The 25033-nt window shown below is 36.6% G+C and overlaps 2 protein-coding genes and 1 long non-coding RNA gene across 4 annotated transcripts; 1 reads left to right on the forward strand and 2 right to left on the reverse strand.

The window, feature by feature from the left end:
* Positions 1 to 9175: 9175 nt before the first annotated feature.
* Positions 9176 to 18421, reverse strand: LOC102714751 (pentatricopeptide repeat-containing protein At2g41720). The gene is made up of 11 exons (XM_006657493.3): positions 18280 to 18421; positions 17869 to 18041; positions 17316 to 17421; positions 15607 to 16716; positions 15431 to 15536; positions 15144 to 15348; positions 14156 to 14288; positions 13466 to 13570; positions 13140 to 13260; positions 11558 to 11746; positions 9176 to 9875 (listed from the first exon to the last, which is right to left on the reverse strand). The coding sequence occupies exons 2-10, from the start codon at positions 17988 to 17990 to the stop codon at positions 11724 to 11726; spliced, it is 2031 nt and encodes a 676-aa protein (XP_006657556.1). The 5' UTR covers positions 17991 to 18041; positions 18280 to 18421; the 3' UTR covers positions 9176 to 9875; positions 11558 to 11723.
* A 1736-nt stretch (positions 18422 to 20157) lies between these two features.
* LOC102715034 (nucleolar protein 58) lies at positions 20158 to 22111 on the forward strand. 2 transcript variants are annotated; one of them, XM_006657495.3, is made up of 4 exons: positions 20158 to 20387; positions 20851 to 21040; positions 21362 to 21605; positions 21708 to 22111. In XM_006657495.3, the coding sequence occupies exons 2-4, from the start codon at positions 20872 to 20874 to the stop codon at positions 22066 to 22068; spliced, it is 774 nt and encodes a 257-aa protein (XP_006657558.1). In that variant the 5' UTR covers positions 20158 to 20387; positions 20851 to 20871; the 3' UTR covers positions 22069 to 22111. The 2 variants fall into 2 exon arrangements, with proteins under 2 accessions (XP_006657558.1, XP_015694828.1); XM_015839342.2 differs by having other exon boundaries at positions 20158 to 20272.
* A 928-nt stretch (positions 22112 to 23039) lies between these two features.
* Positions 23040 to 25033, reverse strand: LOC107304596. The gene is made up of 3 exons (XR_001550671.1): positions 24614 to 25033; positions 24203 to 24468; positions 23040 to 23327 (listed from the first exon to the last, which is right to left on the reverse strand). It is a non-coding gene; the product is annotated as an uncharacterized LOC107304596 (long non-coding RNA).

Here is a 25033-nt window from a genome sequence, read left to right on the forward strand (position 1 = left end):
AGACAATAGGCTACATGACTGCTTTAGCGGGCCAAGGGGTATGACTAATGCATGAATATGTCGCGCGAACGACTGCTCCTGCCTTCACTGAAGGTTTTTTTTTTATTTTTAACATTTGACGTGACAGGCTTCTATCTTGACATTTGACATGATGGTTTTTTTAGTTTTATATTTTGGTCCATTCTATTAAAGATTTTTATGTTTTTAGATTTGATGTAATGCATTTCTTATTTTTCTCATTACTCATAAACCTTATAACTATAAACTTAATACACAAAATATTACATGCGTAAATATTGTACGTATAAACTTTATATACAAACTAAAATATTATATGTGCAAATATTATACATATAAGCTTTATATATAAAATGTTATAGGTATAAACTTGATATTAAAAAATATACATATACTTTTCTAAACACAAACTTTATACGTTAAAAACATTCCATACACAAATATACAATATATAAGTTTTCACATTTAAATATTTAATACACTATAAAAAAATTATGTATCTTGGACCCATATAACCAGTTTAAAAATATAAAAGAAAAATATCTACGTAGAAACACAAAAAAAGAGTGAAACCGATTTGCGCGAAGCCGCCTCACGCGCACTTTCGTGCGAAAGAAGTTTCGACCAAGGGGACATGTTCCGTTTAGGGGTGGTAATTGGCCCAAACATTTTGCCTACAAAATTTAAGGATCGGGTTCAAAACGGGTTGAAAACAAAATTATATAGAGGTTTGAACTAAAAAAATTTAAGAATTAAATGGGGTTGTAAAAGAACCCACGGGCCTTGGCCCATCTCACCCCTTGTTCTGTTTCGTGTTTGAAACTATTTGCTTAATAGAAAAAGAGATGACGAGACAATAAGAATTACCTGTCATAGAAAAAGGAAATATATTGCTACAGTAGTATTTTTAATCAAATCCTACCTAATATACAAACTAATACTACTCTATTTTGCCATATGTCTCAAGATACAACGAAAATGACTCCAGTATTTAATCATATCTAATTAGGGATGGTAATTCAGGTACGGGTATTAGGTACTGCCGGATACCCGACCCGACGGAGATGGGTATGGGTATGATTTTTTTTACCACCGAGTAGTACCCGTACCCGACCCAAGTCGACGTAGGTACGGCTACCGGTATTTTTCCCCACCCGCGGGTAACCTGTCGAGTACTCGAACGTAGAACACATATTGAATTTTGTTTAAAAACTTATTATGTTATTCATGTAATAATATTTGTGATGTACTCTCTTTTAGCTAAAAACTTTGATATGACATATGTCTTAAACTTTTGATGTGTGATACAATATTGAATAGTTGAATCTGAACATCAGATAATGTGCCATGTGCTGTTATTATCGCTATGATTAGTTTGTTGTATTTCTTAAAATATTTTATTATGAGAAATATGTTGTATTTGTTGAATTTTTTATGTGTGATGCAATATTATATTATAAACGGTATTGTGTATACGTTGGAATGGTTATTTTGACGTGTTTTTGACATGTGAAATGGTAGACCCGATGAATACCCGATACCCACCTGGTACCCGACGGTTACGGGTACGAGTATCAGATTTTACCCGCAGGCACTGGTACGGATAGGGAATTCTACCCGCAGCCTTCAAGTTAGCGGACAATTAGCGGACAGGTAATTATTCTACCCACACCAAACCCGACCCGTTGCCATCCTATCTCTAATCCACAGGCAACCATAACTGAAAAGGTTTGCAGGCTACACTTTGAAGTGGGGTGAGATTTTCCTTGGTTTCTCATTAGCACATTTCTCAAGAAGAAGTTTTCTAAAAATTAAATAAATATATTTTTCAAGTTTAAAAAACTAATGCTTAATTAATCATGTGCTAATGACTAATTCATTTTAAATACTGCCAAAAATATAAGTTCTTACACTAATAGAACTACGTTGTTCCTAGAATTAATCAACCAGCTAAGTAAAAAATAGATTTTAAAAGTAATCCAAAACAAGTTTTATATACAAAATTTTTGCACAAATCAAAGCGAGAAAAGCTCATTTTATTATTAGCCTGTAGGAACAATTATGGTTGAGAGGTTTAGGGATTACTTTTAAAAAAGTTTTATTTTTTTAGTTTGAAGAATGGATTAATAGTTGGAGCTGGTGGTGGGATGATGGCATATTCATCATTTACCACTGCCGCTGCTCTTTTTTAAAGCAGCACTACATAGATAACTATTTAGAATTGCTTATCGTGATAAATATTTTAATTTTTTTTTCACATTTCGTATCCTATATTTACATCTAGTGATGATTTAATATTTCAAAATTTTTACTCAATTAATGTGGTACTACATCTATTTGAAAGAAAACTAAAATTCATCCCATGAATATAACTGAAAATGACTTGGTTTTAAATAGTCTAAGATTCACTCTAAAGCATATTTTGCAAAGGTATACTTCTTAAACTGCTCAATTTGATCGGGTGGAATAATATTGACTTATCGTGCAAACTATATCGACAAAAACATGTGCACGATCAACCTATTTGACAACTAGACATAAGCAAAATTCTACCATAGAATATATATACAAATAGTTTCCTCGAGTAACAAAAATTATTCAATATCTATTCTACCATATTCCTAACACAAATTAATCAACGAATAATTAACATAATCTACATCCGGTCAAGAGGTTACATTTCTTAACTAGATCCGAAATACGTCTGCTCAAATAAAGTTTATTCACACAATTTAGTAGTATATGGATTGCTCAAAACATTGATGCATAAGACACCAAATATTAATCATAAACTAACAAAACCTTTATGGGTCACCTATTGGTAAATCACTTGAAAAATCTGAATCCATCAATCGATTCTGTGAGGCATTGGATTGAAATCAAGTGGAAACTAAACAAAGTAGCCTATGGACAACAAGCACATATCTTAAAGCAAATCTAATAGACAGAAAAACTGATGGACAGATCAAAAATTTTCAAGGGACTGACAAATACGAAATCTGAACCTTTATACAATAAACTCCTCCCTATGCCCACCATTATTTCCACTAGCATATTCAGTGGAAACTAATTGTATAACTTAGGAAGAAAATCATAGGGACATCATGAGGTATATGCATGCATGCCACATCGCCAATATATGAATTATCAATGTCATTTAATTGTTATTACATAATGCCTATATTTCTTGCCTAAATATTTGCTTCGTAAATCACATATTCATGAATGCTAGTTAGCTACTCACGCATGAATTGTTAGCTTAGTTTATCGACATGTAGAACGATCATGTTTATGTTTCTGAAGCATACCAGTTTATGTTGTGCTTGGTCGAATAATTGGATCCATCGATTGGGCAAATGGAATGGTCTTGTTCTAAATTTCATGACACTAGAATTTTGTTGGATAAAATGGATCGAGATATATACTCCTAGAGGACGCCGGGGTGATTGTTTGGTTAAAAAGTCAAAAACATATTTGCCAACTAAAAATAACTTGTGAGTAAAACTTTTATATATGTATTCTTAGCGATCTAAATGCCACGAATAGAAAATAAACTTTGGTGGAAAAAAAATCCCAAATAAACTCCAAAATTAAGATTGAAAATTCAAAATTTGGCTTAGAAATAGAAGTAGATGCGAAAAGATGTGGACATACAATAGTAATATGCTGTACCCACGATCAGGCCTTCGGCTAAGATGCAATCTCACATGCTTGAGCAGACATGTTGTGGGCATAATTAACTATAAGTAAAGATGCAAAACATGATCAGTCTAAATCACGATAGCAAAATGATTTAGAATTATGAATGAAATGAACCGACACAAAGTTGACTATGAATGAAAATAACATAAATCAATAAATTTATGTCAACTATCACTTGTTATATAGGGATGTATATAGAAGAAAATAAAAATGGAGTTGAATATCCTCTTCTCCAATCTCTAGAAAAAACTTCATCAATTTTTTATATGAACTTACGGTAGAAAATTTAGTGGGAATTTAGTATGGCTCCATGGACTATTATGTTGTGTTGTTAGAGACCTCCTTGCTCCCACGACAAATCCGACACTGTTTTTATATGGCGAACGGCTTCAGAAAGATATCTTGAACGGATTAGTAAATATGATAAAGTCCTATTAAATTAGATTATTATATTGTTTGTTCTCTTTCATCCAGTTTGATGGATAAGAAACTACTTTTGTTTTCCACCAATATTACACAATGATATCTTTAGAAACGTTTGTTTTGAAATATATATTCATATCATCAACAAATCCTTATACAAGCCAAAGCATATCCAGAGCTATCACTCCTGCATATAGCATGTATTCATCCCTAGTTGGAAGAAAATTGCATGAAAATCGCATGTGTAATGTGTTTACATGTCACACCATATACCATACATGTTTCTTAATTTGCCCTTTTCCACCTATTGCATGATAGCTGAGAGTAGACACCTATTCTTTTCTTCTCAAAAAATAAATAAAAGAAATGTAATAATACAACTAGCAAGCATGCATGACACATTTGCTTCATTGATCTCTTATGCATGATAGCCAACTTCCGCGTGAATCTCAAGCAATTAATGACACGTTCAGAATTTTTCTATTATGTTTTGGAGGCACGCATGCAGTTGGTCTCCATTTTCCCCAAGGAATATATATAATCACTCCTTCACCTTCTCACCACAATGAGATGGATTTTTTGGGATAATTTTCAGTGTTTACTTGATATGCCCAAATTTGTTTTGTTGATATCTTAAAAGTTGTCACTTTTTGGACAAATGGGAAGGTAGCGATGAAGGTTGAGTACAGAAAAAGGTGGCTGAGAAACAAATAAAGACTCCATTTTTAGGACAGAAGGGTGGATAAAAAATGATGTTGATGGATTTATCATAAAAAGAATTCAATATATATATAATCATTTTAAAAATTGTTTTTATAAACATATAATTAGAAAACATGAATGTGCATTGAAGATTGTTCTCATGCTCAAAATTCTCAAGTAAAATAAACAAGAAGGGAGATATTATAGGTTCTATTCTCGCTCCAGAGAAGAAATAGGAAAAAAATCCAATGGATACCAGATGTAAACACTGTCCCATGCAGACACTAGGGTGATCGTTTTTTTTTTTTTTTTTTTTTACCAAACTGCATATTTGCAAACAAAGTTTGGTGCATTGCCTTTCTTAACTAAGCGGGGATCCCAGATTGTAGTTGGGAGCAACTCTTGTACATCTAATTTCAGAGAAATATGCAGCTAAGAGAAAACATGTATGTTGCTAGGAATAAACTGTTTGATCTTAGACACATCGAAAACTAGATGGATCAAACTTGTGGCTTACAACTGCAAACGATAAGCAATTGATCCAACTTTGTCCAGAATCTGATATGGTCCATAAAACTTCATGACTAACTTAGGACAGGGATGACGAGCAATAGAGGTTTGTTCATAAGGTTTGCCAACATGTGGTTTGGCTTTTTCAAGGTTGCAAAACTTCGTGGTATGCCACGATATGACCGTCTAAATTTGAGGCAAATTCAAAAAAATTGAGAAAATTTGGTAAAATAATATGTGTTAGAGATTAATTTATAGTGAAGTTTGGTGCAAGAAAAGATAAAAAGAATAAATTTACGAACAATTAAAAATTCATTAATAAAAAAGGAGAAAAAAATTATAATAGTTTATTAGGTAAAAATTGTTTGTGTGTATATGTTTATATGAAAAATTTTACATGAGGACGGTATTTTGATAAGATTGATTTGTAGACATGTAAGGATATGTTTATACGTTGTCTCGTTAGGTTATTATGGAAAATAAAAATTGTAGCTATCACTTGCTAGTTCATACTGGATAACTTTCTATGTCAATTAATTTAGGTAACATTTGTAACTTTTAGGGATATATATGTAGAATAAATGTACATGATTCTTGGTATAAATTACGTGATTTATTTGTTAGTTAAATAAATGCACGTGCATTATGACAGATAGAACCCCTGATCATATTTTTCCCAAAAACATGTCCTAACTTTAGAATTATAGCTAACTACTAATTTCCTATTTTCCTTACAATTTTAAAGTTTTTTCTATTATAGCTAACCACTAATTTTCCTATTTTCCTATTATAGCTAACTACTAATGGTCTGGTCTGGGCAAATTTGCAACTTCCAAGACATCTATGTGGTTATGTTTTTCTGCAGACAGATATTCTTTAGGGACATTGCTCTGGACATTTTACGTACCAAACCTAGAGATAAGTTCACAATATTTTACCAGAGATTAGAGGACAACTTGGTTTCAATGTAACATCTAACATATATAGTTATGTGGCATTGTTTCAGGTCTCTAATTGGCAGAGTTGCTAATTAGGCAATCTGAAATAACTGGATTTCCAGATTTTTAATAGTTTGAGTATTTATTTGGGTTGCTTAACTTATTTATAAATTTATGAAAACAATTCAGGGTTGTTGTTAACACTGTTGATTTCAACTTGATTTTTTTTTGTAGAATTTGTTATTAAGCCACTTGATGGTTTGAACTTCTGATCCATTTTAATCATAGATGCAACTACAATGAAACATCACGTAAGCACAAAAATGAAGTGGTGGATGACACCATGCACTCACTTAATGGTGGGTATTTACATTGTTTCTCAACTTCGTTATAGGATTTTTATTATAAGATGACTGATTTCATGCTAACCAATCACTTGTTTCCATTTCCTAATCTCACTCTCATGAAACATTTTTCAAACTAGCCCAAATATTTCATGTCATCTCATAGAGCAAGTCATCAAACAAACAAACAAACTGATTTTTCAATCCGTGCATTTGAGTGAACAATAAGTCATATTAGTGTATACTCAAACCTCCCATCTATTACATACTATCCTATACCATTCAATATCATCCCTCCAATCAAGCATGCCTTAAAAAAATAAAATGATGTTGTTTAATTTGGGCATATATGTATTTATGGTTTACATGTGTTCTCATTTACATTGCCCATTAGATCACATTAGATAATAAAATCAAGCAATATTGAAGATAGAGTTACATAAAAGATAGGTGATTGTTTGTGTGTTACATGGAGAAAGTCAAGGTTGTAAAATAAACTTTGGTGAAAAACTCTAAAATCAACTCTAAATTTAAGGTTAAAAATTTAAATTTTAACTTATAAGCATAAGAAAAAGATAGGTGATATAGACCACCAAAAACTATACTTCTTCAAAAAAAACAAAATGATAAAACTATATATTTAAAACCTATGAAATAACTAATAACGTTCAAAAGGATGGAACTGAAACTGGGTTGGGTTGAACAATTCTATAACTGCATATCAAAATTAATTTGCATAAGTAAACTAGGTGTAACATTAAATATACATTCAGTCGGTTTGTTTTCCATACTACAAAAAATATATCTAACCAACTCTGGGTTGTGTTGATCTACACATCTTACACAGCTTGATGATTTGCTCCAATATTACATACAGATCTACACATCTTACACAACTTGATGATTTCCTCCAATTAATCCTTATAGATCAACACAATTTATACAACTCGATGATTGTCTTCAATATTCCATAATATTGATTTAATAATGATTATTTTGCGATGTATAATCAATATTCTTATGGTTGTTGAAAAATAAACACCTTTTGGTTTCCTCCGATATTCCACCCCACTAATTTAATAATATTTTGTAATGCATAATCTATATTCTTCTCATTAATAGTATCTCATATGAACCAAACCATATCACGTACATATAAAGTATGTATTCATCAAGAGTTACATGAGAACCGCATGAACGTCATGTGTATAATGTGTTCGCATGCCACTATGGCCGCGTTTGGCACCGGCGGTAAGGTATCTAACATCTATCTTTTTTCACGCGCACGCTTCCCGAACTGCTAAACAGTGTATTTTTTGCAAACATTTTCTATAGAAAAGTTGTTTTAAAAAATCAGATTAATCTATTTATATTTTTAATAATTAATTAATCATGTACTAATCTATTAAGAAGTTTTCTACGCCGGATAACTAACCCACCTCCCACCAACTACCGAACGCGGCCTATATATCATATCGTTCAATTGTTGTAGGCGAGACACTATTCGTGTTTCTTTGTTGGTGGTGCGCTCTCTTCCACCTATTGTTAGTATGAGAGAAGGTTCCTTTGAAATGAATATCTAAAGACTAAATATGCCATGTAATAATCCAGCTTCCTCTGCATATTTGCGTCATCATCAATCACTTATGCATAAAGGCCAACTTTCACGTGAATTATTAGCTTAGATTGTTGAAAGTGATGAATGATTATCTAAATGCTTAGAATTTTATATTTGTTTTGGATGCAAGGAGAAACACCTAGGGGTCTTTTGACTAGCTCCACAAGGGGGTGGGCTAGCTAGTCTAGGATTGAAGCCTCACTTCTACCTGTTTAATTGTTTAATTGATATTAGGTCCTTCACTAATATCCGAGTTTTTTTTGCAAGTAATTGGTCTCCACAATCTTATATTCCCTTGTTTCCCAAAGAATTGCACCTAACCTTCTCCCCCTTATTCCCTTGTTTCCCAAAGAATCACACCTTAACTTTCTCCCCTTAATCATCACAGTGAGCTCTTTTCCGTCTATTATCCAGAGTTTACTTATATGGTCATTACATTTGGGTAATATTTTTTTTCATCTTCCATTATCATCCACAATGCCTATCCTATCTTGGCCGCGTTCAGGAGTGAGATAAGTTATCTTATCCATCTCGTTTTTCGCACGCACGCTTCCCGAAATGCTAAACGGTATATTTTTGCAAAAAAATTCTATAGAAAAGTTGTTTTAAAAAATTATATTAGTCTATTTCATATTTTTTTAATAATTAATTAATCATGTACTAATCTAGTGCTATGTGTTCCGTGCCGGATAAGTTATCTTATCCATCTAACCAACGAACGCGGCCCTTATAGATAAACATTCTTAGTTATAGAATAATTATCATTTGATAACATAAACTTTATAAAAAAGCAAAATAGTCATATGGATACATGGCATAGAGCCTATCAGGTGGAATTCACCAGATAAGTTGCATTCCTGTATACATCACGTATATTAATCTCCTTTTTAATTTTAGATTTGCATAGGTCAAAAAAAATACTGACTATTACGTACCAGGTGTTTAGTACCTTTCAGAGCCAGGCCTCAGTCCATAGCTGAAGGCCGTCGGCCCACCATACGTACTGTATTTGGGCCCAGGAAGCAGTATAAGAATACCCATTAAAGGGCATCCAAATTCATATAGACCAGCAAAACTTTGAAATTATTTAGATGAAAAAAGTAAGAAAAATATTGCTCTACTGGACAAACATGACTTTCTGACACAGAAAAACCACGGTTATATTGCTCCCAAGCCAAGAGCTCATGACTGGTGAAGGCATGCTCTTAAGTAAAACAGCACTTCAGTACATGTGTCGGCTTGCAACTGTAAGCAAAGAACAATGATAAACTGTATCACAAGATCTTACCATTTTGAGCTTCACTAAATTCAACGTTGGTCACCTTGTCAGTCTTTCAGGAGATGATATCAGTTACTGCGGGATTCCACAAAGCACAAACTTGAGATCTACCAGGAGGGCAGGAGGATAGAGAGAGCCCTATGTTCTTGAATTTTGTCTCTCCCATTTATGCCACAAGTTCCGTTACTTCCAAAACTTATGCCAACACATGCTAGACGATGTTAGCCATGCTGTGACTGAGGAATGCAAATGATTTTTTATTCCCCCAGCATATATTAGACAGTAAAACAACATGCTCAATCCAAGGAAGATAGTTCTTCAACCATGATTGTGGAGCTCATCTGAAAGCATTACAAACAAGTCAAGAACATAAAACGAACATAGTTTGTGTAACCAATTTATCCATGAAATAAATTTTGACGAAATGGAAAACAAGCAGCACTCAACTAACCAAAATGTCAAACTTGAGAACAAAACTGACATGGGTTCATGGTGATCAAATAGCACATAACAGTGCTGCAAAATGTGCAGTGGTGCAGAAGTAACACTCAATGCAGGAGCAGAAACGATTCAAACCATCCATTCACTCATAAATAATAGTGTATCTGATATATTTAGATTCTATACAGCGCCATAATGGTGCCATTTAACAAGCACAGAGAAAGTGCGCAGATAAGCATGCTTCTGATGAACAGAATCCAGTAAGTACTACTAAATAAGCTGAAGCAGACCACATGCTGAATCAAAATGAGCACCAGGGTTCACAAAACAGTTTTATAGGCCGAAACCACGCCCCGGCGGTTTGGCGTAAACCACCGATAATTGTGCGAAAAACGCGTAAAATTTGAATCGAGCTGCCGCGGTTTTGAAGGCAAAACTGCGCGATATGTCGCGATTATCGCGACAGTTTTGGCGATAATCACGTTGGTTTTCACAATATTGATAATCATGATATTCTTGGCGATAATCGCAGTGGTTTTCGCAATATTGATAATCGCAGTTTGGATGTGAAAAACCATGCAATATGTTGCAATTATCGCAATATATCACCATGAATTTTTTTGGATTCTTTAACAATTTTTTTCAAAAATTTTGAATTCTTGATAAAATTTCCAAACCATACCATGGTTTACCTAAGTCACGCCCCAGTGGCTTGAGCTATTATCGCATGTTTCGCAAACCCTGGTGAGTACATGGGATTTGACGAAATACCAACTACTACTTCCTATGTAAGGGGAGAATTATGAGGTGGAAATGTCACAGGGTACCACATGCAGGGCTCACTCCTGCAGTGCGCTCGTGTGGTGACAATGAGGAGGTGTAAGGGCCATGGCAGAGCCTGTGGACCAGCCGACCAGAGGTGATAAGGTGGCTGCAGGTAACACCTACACTGGCATGTATGAAGTGGAGGTAGGGCTGTACAGCCATTGCTCAACCTACATGGAGGTAGGGATAAATGCAAGCTTTTGCTGGATTGATGAACATCAGAGCAGCGGTGTTGGCACGTAATGACCCAGATGAGCATCAGAGACTGAGGTGGTACCAACGTGCTTACCTGTGCTCCCTTTGCATTGTGACCAGCTGACTGATGCCACTCTTGATATTAGAAATGGGATAGGGTCAATTAGGGATGCACAGTTTCCTTCTTTCTTGGGGTCTATGTGTGTTCAGGTGGAGAGTAGAACTGTCACTCGGTATAAATTGAAGAGTAAATTTTTACATTTGGAAACAATGGTGCTAATGGCAATGCACAATCCGGCATAGGTTCACAAAGGAGTGGCATATGGGAGAATAAAATATCTGGAGAAATGTGGCATGTTTGGGATCAGGAAATTTCTAGTGATATAAGGAATTTTTCTGTAATTTACAATAATCCAGCATTTCAGTTATGGGACCCATGTACTTCAATACAAGGACTCCATTTCATTCTAGAAATAAATCCTAGGTGATAACCATATATTTCTTAGAAATAGCACCTAGAATAGATTGAAAAAACAAAAGGAGTGCAGGGCTCGTACGGTACCATCAATTTCATTTTGGCAGCACATACGTGTTTCTGAGCTGGAAACCCTTCTGTGGCATGTACGACAGTACCTAATATAGAAAACCGAGTTACTCTGCTCAGCAGTCCGCACAGATCATAATATCTTTCCTGCTTCACACCAAAGAGGTGTTGAATTATCAAGAATTCATGTTTTCTCTCTCAATGAACCTGCATGATTAATCTCAAATGAGTCATTCATAACAATGATTCATGTAATATACGCAATCTCAGCAAATCATAGATGAAAATAACAGAAAAAAGACAAGGAACAATCAGAGAAAAAAAAAGAGAGAAATGCATATTATAACTCACTGAAACTAGAATATTTTGCTTAAGTCCATTTTGACTGTTTGCACTTTGCACCAAAGGTCTTCTGTATGGGCTAATGGGCCGCACTTTGCAGTCAGATATTAGTGATCATGTATCATGTTCAAAACGATCATACAATTTCAAAGCTGGGAAATTTTTTAGGTACTCCTAGGAGAACCTGAGCTTCGAATCAGCCAAAAAAAAAGTAAATAGTTCAAAAGAAATTCTGAAAATAATAAGCATAGAATATGTTGTCATGCATCACACCGCGAAAATTGTCAACATACTCTATGCAAAGTTTTTCAGGAGTTTCCGTAATTATTTGTATGTGTTCCTAAGTGTTTGAACCTCAGATGCTCCATGCTCCATGAAGACCTGAAGTTCTCACATCCCTCTGAAGCACAAATGCATCTAATGTCATGGCATACAAGCGCTGAACGACCTCATAGTCAATGACTGACGAATCGAGTTCCCCATCCACTATCAGTTAGACACCATTTCTACTAATATGGCAATGGTGGTGCGACCCCTTTCAACTCCTTCCTCCTGGAGTACTCTTTAAAAATTAAGAAATCCTTATTAATGGTTCCAGCTCCTCAATGTTCTAGGTGACTACCACCATGTTCATCAGCAGCCTTCTTGGATCAACAGCAGCCTCCATCATCCACTCAGGAAAGTTTATTGAACTAATGACGTTAGTGACATGAATAATTTACAATTTTAGCTGCAGCTGCACACGGCTGCTAAACAAGTGTGCATCAACGGCAGTTGTTCCAATATTATGAGCTCACTTTTTAAGATTTCAGCTGCACTGTCATTCTTCAAGTTGTGTCACTGAGCTTGCCACCCAGGCACAACTGCACGAGAGGGAGAGAATGACACTGCAAAACCAACTTCAAATTCAATACCACTCGAGACCATTTGCTTGATTTGTATAGTAAAGGGGGTTAAATAACCTGTTTTGAAATACAAGGTAAACTGGGAGGGTTCTCAGAAAAACTACAGATTTATAAACATTAACCCCTTAACCTTGTGAACGGATTGTACAAAAGTGTAATAACCATGTTCAACAGGGATGAAATTAGAAATGAGCTAGATTTATGTTTTGTATTCAAAACAAATATACTCAAAATAAGTTCACCAATGAAAACAAAATAAGAGATGCCAAAATATATTATTGCACGAGAAATTGATAGGTGCAATACATGCTTCTTTCTCTTACTAATAATAATTAGCATAGGAAGTATCATACTTATTTTTTCTTCCATAAGGGCAGTGAAGTCCATGCCATTTTCTCTCCAGATATATGGAAGGACATCTTGGTACATGTATAGTGTTGGATGAACTCCAGCATCCTCCATCCACTGCAAAACCTACATGCACCCAATAAAAAGGCCCCAAATAATATCAGATTATAACCTATTAAATATCATCCCTTTCTTATTTCATACAAACAAGTAATATAACCACTCAAATACCATATAACCACTCAAATACCAATCTAACGCTAGCTCTTGATTATAACTTGCTAAAAGCAGTATTCTGAGATGATGTCGAAATGTGAAGGGGCATTGTTACCTCAATGTACTTTCTCCATTTCCCGACAACTAGTAGATTTCTAAGAATAATTGTATAAGTGGAAAGGCCCAGAGTAGAACATGAAGTCACCATCTTGTAGAACAGCTGCAAAAGAGAATCTAATAATTAATCGAGCCTCATCCACCACAAATTGAAGGGGCACAAAATTATTTCTCTGACAAGTGCATGGCAGGTCTTCAATTACATGACTTCCTCAAGTATCAACGTGTGAATTCATGAAAGAAGGTGAAGATTTGAAACTAGTCAAGATAGAAGTGTTCTTATGGCTAACTCCATTTCATTTTCGACCAGGGGCAGCAGTTATACATGGAAATATGGAACTACTGTTATGCAGATTGATAGTTGGACATTCAGATATTCAAGAAAATTAACTGCCAAATAAGTAGCACAATAAGACTATATGGATTCAGCAAATAAACATAAGATATTTGTCGATTCCTCTGAAATGAGTCTTGTCTATCTAATTTGATTAATACATTTGGGAGAAATACTATTGTATGGTGTCAGTGCAGCAATGCCATTAGGCCCAAATCTAATTCTAACCAAATATGGACTTCAGTTCCATTCAATAATGAAATCAGTAATGAAGTATATATTCCATTGCACTGCAGAAGTTGGAAAGAACAAATGTTCTAAAAATGGCAGCTATGTTCTGGAGACCAACTATACCTTCATCATGTTCTCTGTCTTCCCACATTTTCCAAGAAAATTTAAAATATGGTTTAGTGTCCCAACAGAAATGGATGAGAGTGAAGAATCCAAATTTTCAATCATTTCACTTGCTGTTTTCCAGTCACGCATCCTGTTATGGGGAAGCAGAACAAAATAGAACATTGTGTTATCCAATGCATCAAATATGCATAAAAAGCTTGTAAAAAAGCATAATACAAAGAAGTGTGCACGTAAAATGGAATTTGTTTGTGCTCTACTGGAAACAACCAATATATATCACAGGTCCAAATGTCCAATACAAGTTGTGTGGTGTTACATGGGGAAAGCATGGCAGCATGCCACGACTGCAGCCTTATCTATTAACTACAAATGATGATGATCAAAGGTAAAGAGCCTCAGTAGTAAGTTGCAATAGCCCATCAAGGAAAAATGAAATTATCAATGAGCTAACCTCTAACCTGTGTAAGCACACAAACATAGAACGCCGATACAGTAACCGCAAGGTTCAGGTTGCTAATTACTGGAATTGAACTAACACAACATTGAAGGTTCCACCCTGCTATCTTAAGAATTTGCAATTTCATTCTATTTCTACGGTACTAACACCTTGTCTTTTATTTGTAATTGACTTAATCCCAAATTTCAGCTGCAGATGGCTAGTAGCATGAAAGAGTCATCTACTACTAAAGCTGTAAACACTACGATATTAAAGTGAAGTGTGAGTGCATATTTAGCATGCTGCGAGCCAGCAGAGGGTGCACATTGCTCAGATAATAATAAAACCTACTCCCTTCATTTCACGATGTAAGACTTTCTAGCCTTGACTAGATTCATATGAATGCTAATGAATCTAGACATATATATAAATTATATGTATTTATCAATTAATGAATTTAGACAAAGCTAGAAAGTCTTACAATATGAAACGGAGGTAGTAGCTACTAATTCAAATTGTTTGTTCAACTTTAGACATCAGTAAGCGTACATGGTGCATGAAGCTATTATCTCAAAATAAGATTTTTGGTTCAATGGGATGCATTTTTCCTTCATGAGCTCCATCAACTGAAGGACCCTTTCAGGTTCGCCACCCTTGTTGAATGCTTCCATAAGGGATGAGCATATAATGGCATCTGGTGGAATACCATTTCCTTCCATCTCTTTGAACAGGTCCCAAGCTCTCTCCCAACTCCCTTATGGTCCATAAGAACTAAAGGGTCAGTTTAAATCCTTGAGAAGTTAAAATGATTAGTCATACTAATATAAGAATATTACCACTAGCGTTATAGGCTTGCATCATTGTAGTATATGTCAAAACATCAGGAAAACAGCCTGATTTTTTCATTGAATCGAAAGTAGATTCTGCTTCAGATAGTTTGCCCTGAATAAAAACCATTATTAGCACAGCAAATTTTGAGAGTAAACAACTGAAAAAAGGGGCCAACACTTGCCTGTTTGACATATGAATAAATCAAGGAAGAATAGACCTCCTTCGTTAACGGAACCTTAGAGTTCACCATATCCTCAAAAAATCTCAAAGATTCTTCATGTTTTCCCAATTTACAAGATCCACTAATAAGTATATTATAGGTTACAGCATCTGGTTTCACATTCCTCACTCTCATTAATGTATACAACTCCAAAGCTTTCTCATAATCTCCAAAACTTAAATAGCTTTTAATGCCAGAGTTGTAAGCAACTGTATTTAGATCAATACCTCGGGACATAGCTGCTTCAAGAATAGTCTCAATTCTTGTTATCTGCCTGCAGCGACCACAGGCAGCCAACAAAGTACTAATGGAAACAGCATCTGGCTGAATGCCATCTTTCTCCATTTCATGCAGTAAGCCAATAGCTTGCTTCAACATTCCAGCAGACCCATAGGCATCAATAAGCGCATTGTAACTGACTTTATTTGGTTTGCATGAATTCTTCCTCATCTTGTTAAAGACCTCCCTAGCCTTCTCAGGCTGTGCAGATCTACCATATGCGTTCAGTAAGGAGGTATAGGAAACTATATCAGGTAGTAACCCATTTTGCTTTAATAAATTAAAAGTTTCCAAGGCCTCCTTGTGCATACCTCGTGAGGCATATGCACCCAAAAGCGCATTATATGTTACAGCATTAGGCTTCACTCCTTCAGCAACCATCAAGTCAAAGACTGCTTTGCAATTTTCAACTTGCCCATAAACACAATAAGAATGCATGATGCTAGTATATGTAACAACATCTGGAGGACATTTTGTTTTTTGCTCCCTCATTGAGTTAAACAATTCAATAGCTTCCCCACACTGTCCAATCTTTACAAGGCAATGGATCATAATATTTAACGTGAAAGTATCAGGGGTAATATTTGCTCCTTTCATTATTTCAAAGTAAGATATAGCTTTTGAGTACTGAGATCCATTCTTAAGAGCAGATAAAACAATGTTGTGTGTAACCAAATCTGGTCCAACACCATTTTCTGTCATTTTCTTACACAGTTCTAAAGCCTTTTTCCAGTTACCAGCAGCCCCACATGCATTTATCACATTATTATAAGTAGCCCGGCTGGGAGGTATCTGCAGCAAAAATCCCCAAAGACAGTCTTCTTTAATAAACTATTACAACCAGCAAAAAATAAAAAATAATATGGCATATGAATTTTGCTGATTTGTAATAGTTATTTGCAATAATATAATATTGATTAGGCAATGTAGCGACATGCCCTCGCTACACTCAGCCCTTAATCAAGCAATCCATGCCGTCCTAAACAAAGAACATTAAAAACATAAACTCTAGATATTTCTTCTCCATTAGCAAAGTGAACTCCCAGGATAATGTCTGATCCTCCCACAGTTGCAAGATATTTTTTATCCTGTTCTTTTAACTCTATTCTTTTCTATGGCACCCCAAAACTAACCATAGCCACAATTATGTATAGTGGAAATATAAGGTCACTATAGGTTTCTAGATGAAAAACTAGCTTGATATTAAAAATGATTTATAGGGAAATGAGACAAAAAAACAAAAGATAGTAATCAGTACAAAAGAAGCATCTCCATAGTTACAACTAAAACTAACAGGATAACCAGCAGAAAGGCTGAAGCATGTAAATTTAGGCATCTGAAAGACAAGAAAGCGAGAATATTGCATCTATGTATCAAGGAGTAATACTGACAGCAGCACGAAGCATATCGTCCATAATGTTGATGGCCCAACGCCATTGACCAGCCCGGGAATGTGCATGAATGAGAGAATTGTATATATCAGCATCAGGTTTACACCTAAATGTCAGTAACTTGTCAAAAGAATCACACAATGAACAGATAATGAAAATTGATCCATTTAGTATCACAGTAGTGGAGAACAAAATATAGAAATGGCTACAGCACAGAAATTGCAATCGATGGATTTATTATGATAAAAGTACAAATTTCCTACATGTCAGATCAGCAACCTCCAACAAAGAGATCGATGATGTAATGTAAATATAAAACATAATATAATTTATGGAAAGATTATGAATTTGCAAACTCAAACAGATTGAACGGTATTGCAAACATGTTGTTTGTAATATATACAAGTTACCAATAAAACATCTCTCAATTATTAGGTAAGAATTATATTATTTTAAGTGATAGAAGGTAAGAGTATCAAGACTATAAGGGATGAAGAAAAGAAGAAGCCAATTAAATGTTATGTAAAAAAATGTGTTATAATATTGTTCATACCGCCATTCTTGCATCTCAAAGAACAGCCCGCGTGCCTGATCAACCTGGTTATGCCTGGCATATAGCCGTATCATCATGGCGTAAATATCATTACGAGCACAGTAGTTATCTTGATTTTTCATCCAGCGAAACACATGTACGGCATGGTGCAAGGACCCAGATATTGTGATTTCCTACACGCAATAGAAATGTGTAAGTCCATGCAAGAGTTTCCGTAGCAGCCTACCAAATCAATTAAGCTATAAAATGCAAGATCGCAAGTTGTAAAAACGTAGGAGTAACATTTTGGTTTCAAACCCGTTTGTCACTGCTGCCTCTTCACGCTCGCGACGATGGACACATTGATGTACATGAGCATTCAATTCAATTCATGAAATGCGGAGAAAGCAGGCGCGCGCGCGGGGGCCTTACGCGGATGAGGAGCGGGAAGTTGCGGCGGGCGAAGCGCCCCGCCCAGCAGTTGAGCACGGCGTCGACGGCGCCGGCCTCGGCGCGCGGGAGCGCGAGCACGCGGGCGGCGACCTCCGACACCTTCCAGTCCCGCTGCCACCGGGTCCCCTCCACCCGCAGGCGGTGCCGCGCGGGGAGCGCCGCGGCGCCCACGCCGTCCACCTCGGCGCCCGCCTCGCGGCGGCCGCGGTCGAGGTCGACGGACACGGCGGGGCGGCGCTCGGCCCACGGCGGCGCGGTGCCCGGAGGAGCCCGGCGCGGCCGCCGGGCCGGCGCTCGGACCACGCGTGCCGGGGCCGCCTCCGACGCGCCGGGGCTCGGCGTCGGCGGCGGAGGAGGAGAAGGAGCGGCGGAGGCCATCGCTCACCGCGGCGGAGGGAGAGAGGGGCTTTACCGTTGTGGCGGTGCGAGGGGGTTTTATTTTGCAGATAATGAGCTATATTTTTCTCAAAATCCAAGGGACGAGATTTTTTTTCTGAAAAATTTCAAATATACCATAAATCTTTTTAGCTGGTACCGAATAATATCATAGATTTTTTTCACCTTTCTAAAAATACCATAGAACGCTACTTAACAGACTTAACAGAGGAGTAACGTGAGTATTTTAGAGGACAAAAATACCCCGTTGGAGGGAGACGGCCTAGTATCATGCGTATGCAGAGGCAACACTTATCTTTTCCTTTAGGATTAAAACTGATCTGTGCTGCTACCGATATGCTCGATGCTTTTGTGTAAAACAAAAATTGACATGTTGCTTTCTTGGTTAGTGAAACTAACATCATCAAATAAAAAAAAAGACTTCCAGACACTCTTATTAAAAAAGACAAATTGTCTTAGCCCGTTACGTTGGCAAAAGTCATTACATAGAAGCATTTTTGAGAATAGTGTTAGGGGCAATTTAGTCTGTGCACTTTATTCCGTTTGTCTTGATGTTTTTTGGTCAGGTTTTTATCCACTCTATCGCACGCATTTTTAAGAAGTGGAAAAATTTATGATATTATTTGGTACTAGCTGAAAAGTTCGTGGTATAGATATTTTCTTTTTTTTCTTCACCGTAGAAAACACATGGAGGTGGCTACGTCACGCGCACAGCTCGTCAGTACTAAACAATAACTCAGTTGCTGCTAGTACACCCAAACATGTATGTGTTTTTTTTCTTATGGAAATTTTCCTTAAATTATTCATCTAACTTATGATCCGATTGCACGTTTCTAACAATTAAATCTTTATAACAAGATATTACATGATTTATGTTTTGATGAAAAATTACAAATTATTTTTATAATATATCCAAATTACTTTTAGATTTCATTAGATTACATTTTAGACATATAAAAATAAATTTAGTAAATCCTGAAAATAATTTAAAGTTACTTCAAACAAAAGTAAAGTAACTTATTATGATATTAAAAAGAAATTTGTTATGAAGGTTAACACATAAGTTTATCTAAAAATTAGATTTAATCAACATATCATAGTTACACGCAACAGATTTCCTTTAATGTGATGACAAGTTACTTTTTATATATGTGTTCACAAAACACATATATAATTTATGAATATTTTTATTTATGTGTTCATAGCTACCAAAATTTAAAATACCCTTAAAAATAACTCTAAATTTAAAATAAAAATCTAAGTCTAACTTTTACAAATATAAACAGAATCAAAAAGTCATACCTGGAACAAGCTGGGATCCGTTTCTCCCTCGTTGGACTTGCACGCGCTTCTTGATGCGTGGCGGCGGGATGAAAAAAAAAGAACGAATATGCAGTGGAAAAGAAAATAAAAAATAAACGGAAACCCGCAACCAAAATAAAAAAAAAACAATATAATTCCTGTCTCGCTCTCCTCCCCTCCCCTCCCCTCCTACTCGTCGCGCGACTTCGCCCGCCGCCCCCGCGCCGGAACATCTCCCGTCGTCCTGCCGTCCCCGCCGCATCCTCGCTCACCCGTCAGCCTCCATCCATCCATCGATCCTTTCCTCTTTCTCACATCTCTCTCTCTCTCGCTCTACCCACCCGCTGTTTTTTACTTTTATCTGGTGGAATTTGCATCATGAACCCTAGGTAGGTTATCCTCCAGATCTGGGAATTTTCTCCCTTAATTTGCCTTAACCTTAGTACTAATAGCAGTATTTATCCCTTGTTCCCAAAAAAAGTTTTAATTTTCGGGGTTCCCCAAGTCCCACGCGATTTGTTTATATTAGGAGTAGAGGACGGAGGAAGAAGAAGATCCGTGACTGGAATTTTTCATGGTGTTCAAAAGTATTAGGATTTTCCATCAGTCCATTTTGTGCCAAATTCTATTATATCCAAGAAATGCCATGGGCCAAATGAGGCTAAAAGAATAGCAAAATGTTGTTGAACATGAGAACAGTAGCTAGAAAACTAAAAGTTTCAATCCTCTTCACAACTTGATGTACGTGCTTACAGATATTGATAGGTTACTAATCTGCTACTTTGCCTTAGACCCTATTTTGAAGTCGATATCTTTTCCATTAACTGAAGGTTTGCATTTGTGTGCTCATAGTTGCTGAATTTGAGCTGGACAATGGATCTGGAGACGGAGAATCGTCTCGCTTCGTTACTTCTTGAAGAGGCGAGGAGGTTGCAGGCGGAGGCTGACAGGGAAGGTGTTCAGGCATATCTGCGGAAGCCCAATGTAAGACATCGTCCAAATTCACGGTTCCTCACGGCCACTGTTCGCGGAGTTCAGCAAGGTTAGCATCATGTTTTTCAGTTTTCGTTATTTCATACTCCCGGTGTTGATTACCTATCTAAGATGATTATAGTTTTTTGAATTTCTTGAATCGTTACTAGTCATTTGACAAACTTTTATCTGAAATTATTTTTCTAAAATCACATTTATTTTGTATTTTCCCAACAAATGTGAAATGTCTGTTCTATGCCTTAATTGTGATCATGGTTAGAAACAAAATAGGTAGGAGTGACTTGTTGGAGAGAGTAATGAGACAGTCATAAGTATAGCATACGCCGTTGCTGATTTTCTTACCCAAATTACATGTGCTGTTTACCTACAGCAAATCGTGTTGTTGAGGTCAATGAAATGTGGCGTGCTAGAGAGAAGGAACTTCAACTGGAGTCTAAGATGAAACGAAGAACTAAAGATCTTGGTGACACCAGAGGTGAAAAACGCAAAAGTGACTTGAGAAACCAGAGTTCCAGCCCAAGGGTTGAAGAAGAAGGCATAGCTTATAATAGTTCCTACTCAGACCAGGAAGATGGTCTAGGGGATGACGACATTGAGAAGTTTCTTAATTCGAGGTATATAACCTCATCTGATCATAGTTACTTGTTTATCTTCTTTTGATAGTTCTAGTGCCAACATTTTTATGTTGCTGACAAAGATGTAACTTGGGTGGCTAGGGTGAAGCGAGGACGAGGGGCCATTGGTTCTAGGATGGACGAGCCTGGTCCATACCTTAATGCTACATCACGTGGTCAGGACAGTGGACCTAGTGCTGATATACGGTTGGAAGAAAAATGGGAACGACGAGTACAATGCCCTGAGAAACCACAGTTTTTGAGATCAAGATCTCCTGATGACTATTGGCATAGGGAAAAACTAGATGGAGAACCTTCCAGCCCAGAAGTCCACAAGAAAAAGGAAAAGAAGAAGGAGAAGAATTCAGAGAAAAAAGACAAGAAAGAGAAAAGGAAGAAAAAAGACAAGAAGAAATCTAAGCATCGCCACCACCACCATCACAAAAGCCGTCAAAGGGAGTGATTGTTCTGCATGCTGAGCAACAAAATTGTACACAAGAAAAGGGCCTCCCCTGAAATTAGTTGCTAATTGCTTGCTACTGTTACTTCTCACTTGAAACATGTTGTACCAATACTTGATATTGTGTGGAATGGGATATTTCTCTTGTCACACATTGTTAATACAAACATGGTTCTGAGGTTCTAGTGCCTACTTTTTTCTTATGCATATTTATACCAAGATGAATCAACAACCATCAGATAGATTTTGCCAATTGCATGTTCAAAAGCCTCATTAGGAAAAACATGGTATTGAATCGTGACCATTTGTTAGTTCAGTGTGATTTCATTGCTACATAACCTGCCATATCTTATCTGGCAACAACCGTATTTTGTAGAAATCCCTGAATTGTACTATTTTAGAACCACAAAAGGCATGCATCTTTGAGGAATTATAACTCTGAAGTGTTGAGTTCATCTAGCCACAGTTCACCAACAATGATAACTCTGGAGTGAGGAGTTCAGTATCTTCTCGTAGTTCAGAATTTCTGATTCGAATTATCAATACGCGGTTTAAGAATACACTCAGTGGCCTATACTTTTTTAGAAGTATTGACCATAACTATAACACATCGTCTTGAAAATTTATTGGCCTCATTTTTTTCATTTATGTTTGTGTTTACAAGCCAAAATTTATATTTAACATTGAATTAAATTTGAAGTTAATTTAGGAGTTTTTTCATCATAGTCTCTATTTATCTGCCTTTGTTTTTAAATTGCTAAGAACACGTGTATAAAAGTTTTATACAATTTATTTTTTATTTGCAAACACGTTGTTTCGCTTTCAGTCAATGCAATAAAGCAACATGTAACTGGAGAGTTCTTCCACAAATAACGTTTATTTCGACATTTTTAAAATATGTCCATGTCGTGAATGAGAGATATTTTGTTTCTGCACACAGAATTAGTTAACATTTCCTGTTCATGGCCAGATAGTACAACAATCTGTAGAACCTCATTTGGATATTGATCAAACAATTCAGTACCCTTGCTGAGAGGGTCAAAAAGAACACAGTGATGGCATGTTTTTTCGTACGTGGTTTGCATAAATGTTGACATGATTACTACATAACAGAAAGAAAGAAAAAAGTTAAATCTCTAGATTCTATCTGCCTATCTCATCTGTTGATGGCTGGCTGAAGGCAATCAGGGCCACTAATCGAGATTTATAGGCTCTGTACAGTATAATGCAACGTTTGAAGAACTGGATTCGACAAAATTTATCTGCAAAAACGATGAAATTGTCACTCGTCAGATGAAATTATTAAAAAAAATAATAAAGTGAGAAAGTGAACAGAAGTAGTAAGTACTAAATAGTCAAGCAGACTATGGTTATCTGATCAAGTAAACATCAACAAATCATTCACAAACAAGGAGGATGAACAATGATATTTGGTAGCATAAGAATTTAGCAAGCAAAATAGACTTATTATTCTGGAAAGTTACAAGAATCACGCACATGCATGATAAATAAAATTATTTCGACATATACCAAGAAGTTAATGACTTTCACGAGTAGCTTATTCTAGCTGCTGCCATTGAGATGGTCTGAAGTTTTCGAGTAGTCAAGGAAATTTTGATTCATCTTGATTATATTTTGGGAATTTTGGTTGGGAACTGTAGTGCCTACACTAACATACTGAACAACAATGTTTAAATTTTAAAAAACATGTTGCGAAATTGCATCATTTGCTTTGACTCATTCATTGTGCAAGCCATCCAAAACTATACTCTATGCAGAAATGGTACTTCAAGAAATACTTTGGCTTGTTTAGTGGCTAATGCTTTAGAATCATGGGGCATACGTGCCCCAAAACATGAATAGACCCCCCAAAGTTTACACTTGCCTTTTTCTAGTGCAAAACAAAAGAGAATAGTCAAACCTATATCACATTGCAAATTACAAATAGCTGAAATTTCAGGTTGAACAACTGAGATGCTGCCATTGAAACATGCACATTGCTCAGCAGTCAAAATTACACAACACAAAGGTCAGAAAGATAGCACTGTTAATTGTTTTCTTATAGGGGAAGTATTGTGCCATGCAAGGTACATATTGAGCAAGAATAAACAACCAAGAAAAGATCTGAGGTGATCACCTGCATGAATGAATGAGGAATGGCTCAAGATGATTCAGCCAACAACAAAGGGGCTGATCTCCCCGTTGCGCATGCCGCGGGCAATCTCACCGGCGATCACCAGGCACGCCGACACCCAGCCGGCGAGCACCGCCCACACCATGTCCACGATGTGAGCTGCAACCCACCATGGCATCATCATCCTTCCTAGCTCCTCCTCCTCCTCACTCTAGCCTTTGCCTTTCCACAGCTGCTTCCCCCAGGAGGCAATTCCACAAACACCTTGCCTGCAAGCTCACAGCAGGGACCAATCATGGGTGAGCCGACAAGATGCCATGGCGGTGAAGAAAGATTAGATCTATCTGGCCTCCAATAATTGGCTCGATCCATTTAATCAAGACGAGGGGGATTGACAAGACACAGATCAATTACCTCTAATCTGTGAGATGGCAATTCACCTCACCATGCAAGAACTGAGGCAGGTGACTCCAGCTTGCAGCAATCCTTCAACCATGGCAAGAGAATCAGGACCCTGTGCCTCACCAATCCAGCACAATTCTTCTTAGGCTTCACAAGAATGGAGCCACAAAGATTTTAGGGGGAGATTTCACTGCTGCCCCCTTTGCCTACCACCAAACCCCTCTTCTTGGCAACCACTTTGGGGGAATCTTCAGACAAGTGGCAGACTTGTTCTCCTTTGCTTCTGCCCTCAGATTCTTGCAGGTAATTAACCAGATCCTTCTTAAATTAAATCACAAGTAAGATGAGATAAGACAGGAAAAATAAACACACTAAGTTTCTTGCTTTCCCCAGCCTCTTTGCCTTCACCACCACATCACCTCTCACTGTCAA

The sequence above is a fragment of the Oryza brachyantha genome, chromosome 7, assembly GCF_000231095.2.
Source record: "Oryza brachyantha chromosome 7, ObraRS2, whole genome shotgun sequence".
Taxonomy (NCBI): Eukaryota; Viridiplantae; Streptophyta; class Magnoliopsida; order Poales; family Poaceae; genus Oryza; species Oryza brachyantha.

What these genes read in the sequence shown, in the direction of transcription:
- LOC102714751 (XM_006657493.3), bottom strand. Translation starts at nt 17,990, where the DNA reads ATGAAAAATCAAGATAACTACTGTGCTCGTAATGATATTTACGCCATG. An exon ending in GCAAGCCTATAACGCTAGTG is followed by an intron (nt 15,349 to 15,430) that starts GTAATATTCTTA and finishes ATGGACCATAAG; the next exon opens with GGAGTTGGGAGAGAGCTTGG. An exon ending in AATGGAGAAAGTACATTGAG is followed by an intron (nt 13,261 to 13,465) that starts GTAACAATGCCC and finishes GGGTGCATGTAG; the next exon opens with GTTTTGCAGTGGATGGAGGA.
- LOC102715034 (XM_006657495.3), top strand. Translation starts at nt 20,872, where the DNA reads ATGGATCTGGAGACGGAGAATCGTCTCGCTTCGTTACTTCTTGAAGAG. An exon ending in TGTTCGCGGAGTTCAGCAAG is followed by an intron (nt 21,041 to 21,361) that starts GTTAGCATCATG and finishes GTTTACCTACAG; the next exon opens with CAAATCGTGTTGTTGAGGTC. An exon ending in GAGAAGTTTCTTAATTCGAG is followed by an intron (nt 21,606 to 21,707) that starts GTATATAACCTC and finishes TTGGGTGGCTAG; the next exon opens with GGTGAAGCGAGGACGAGGGG.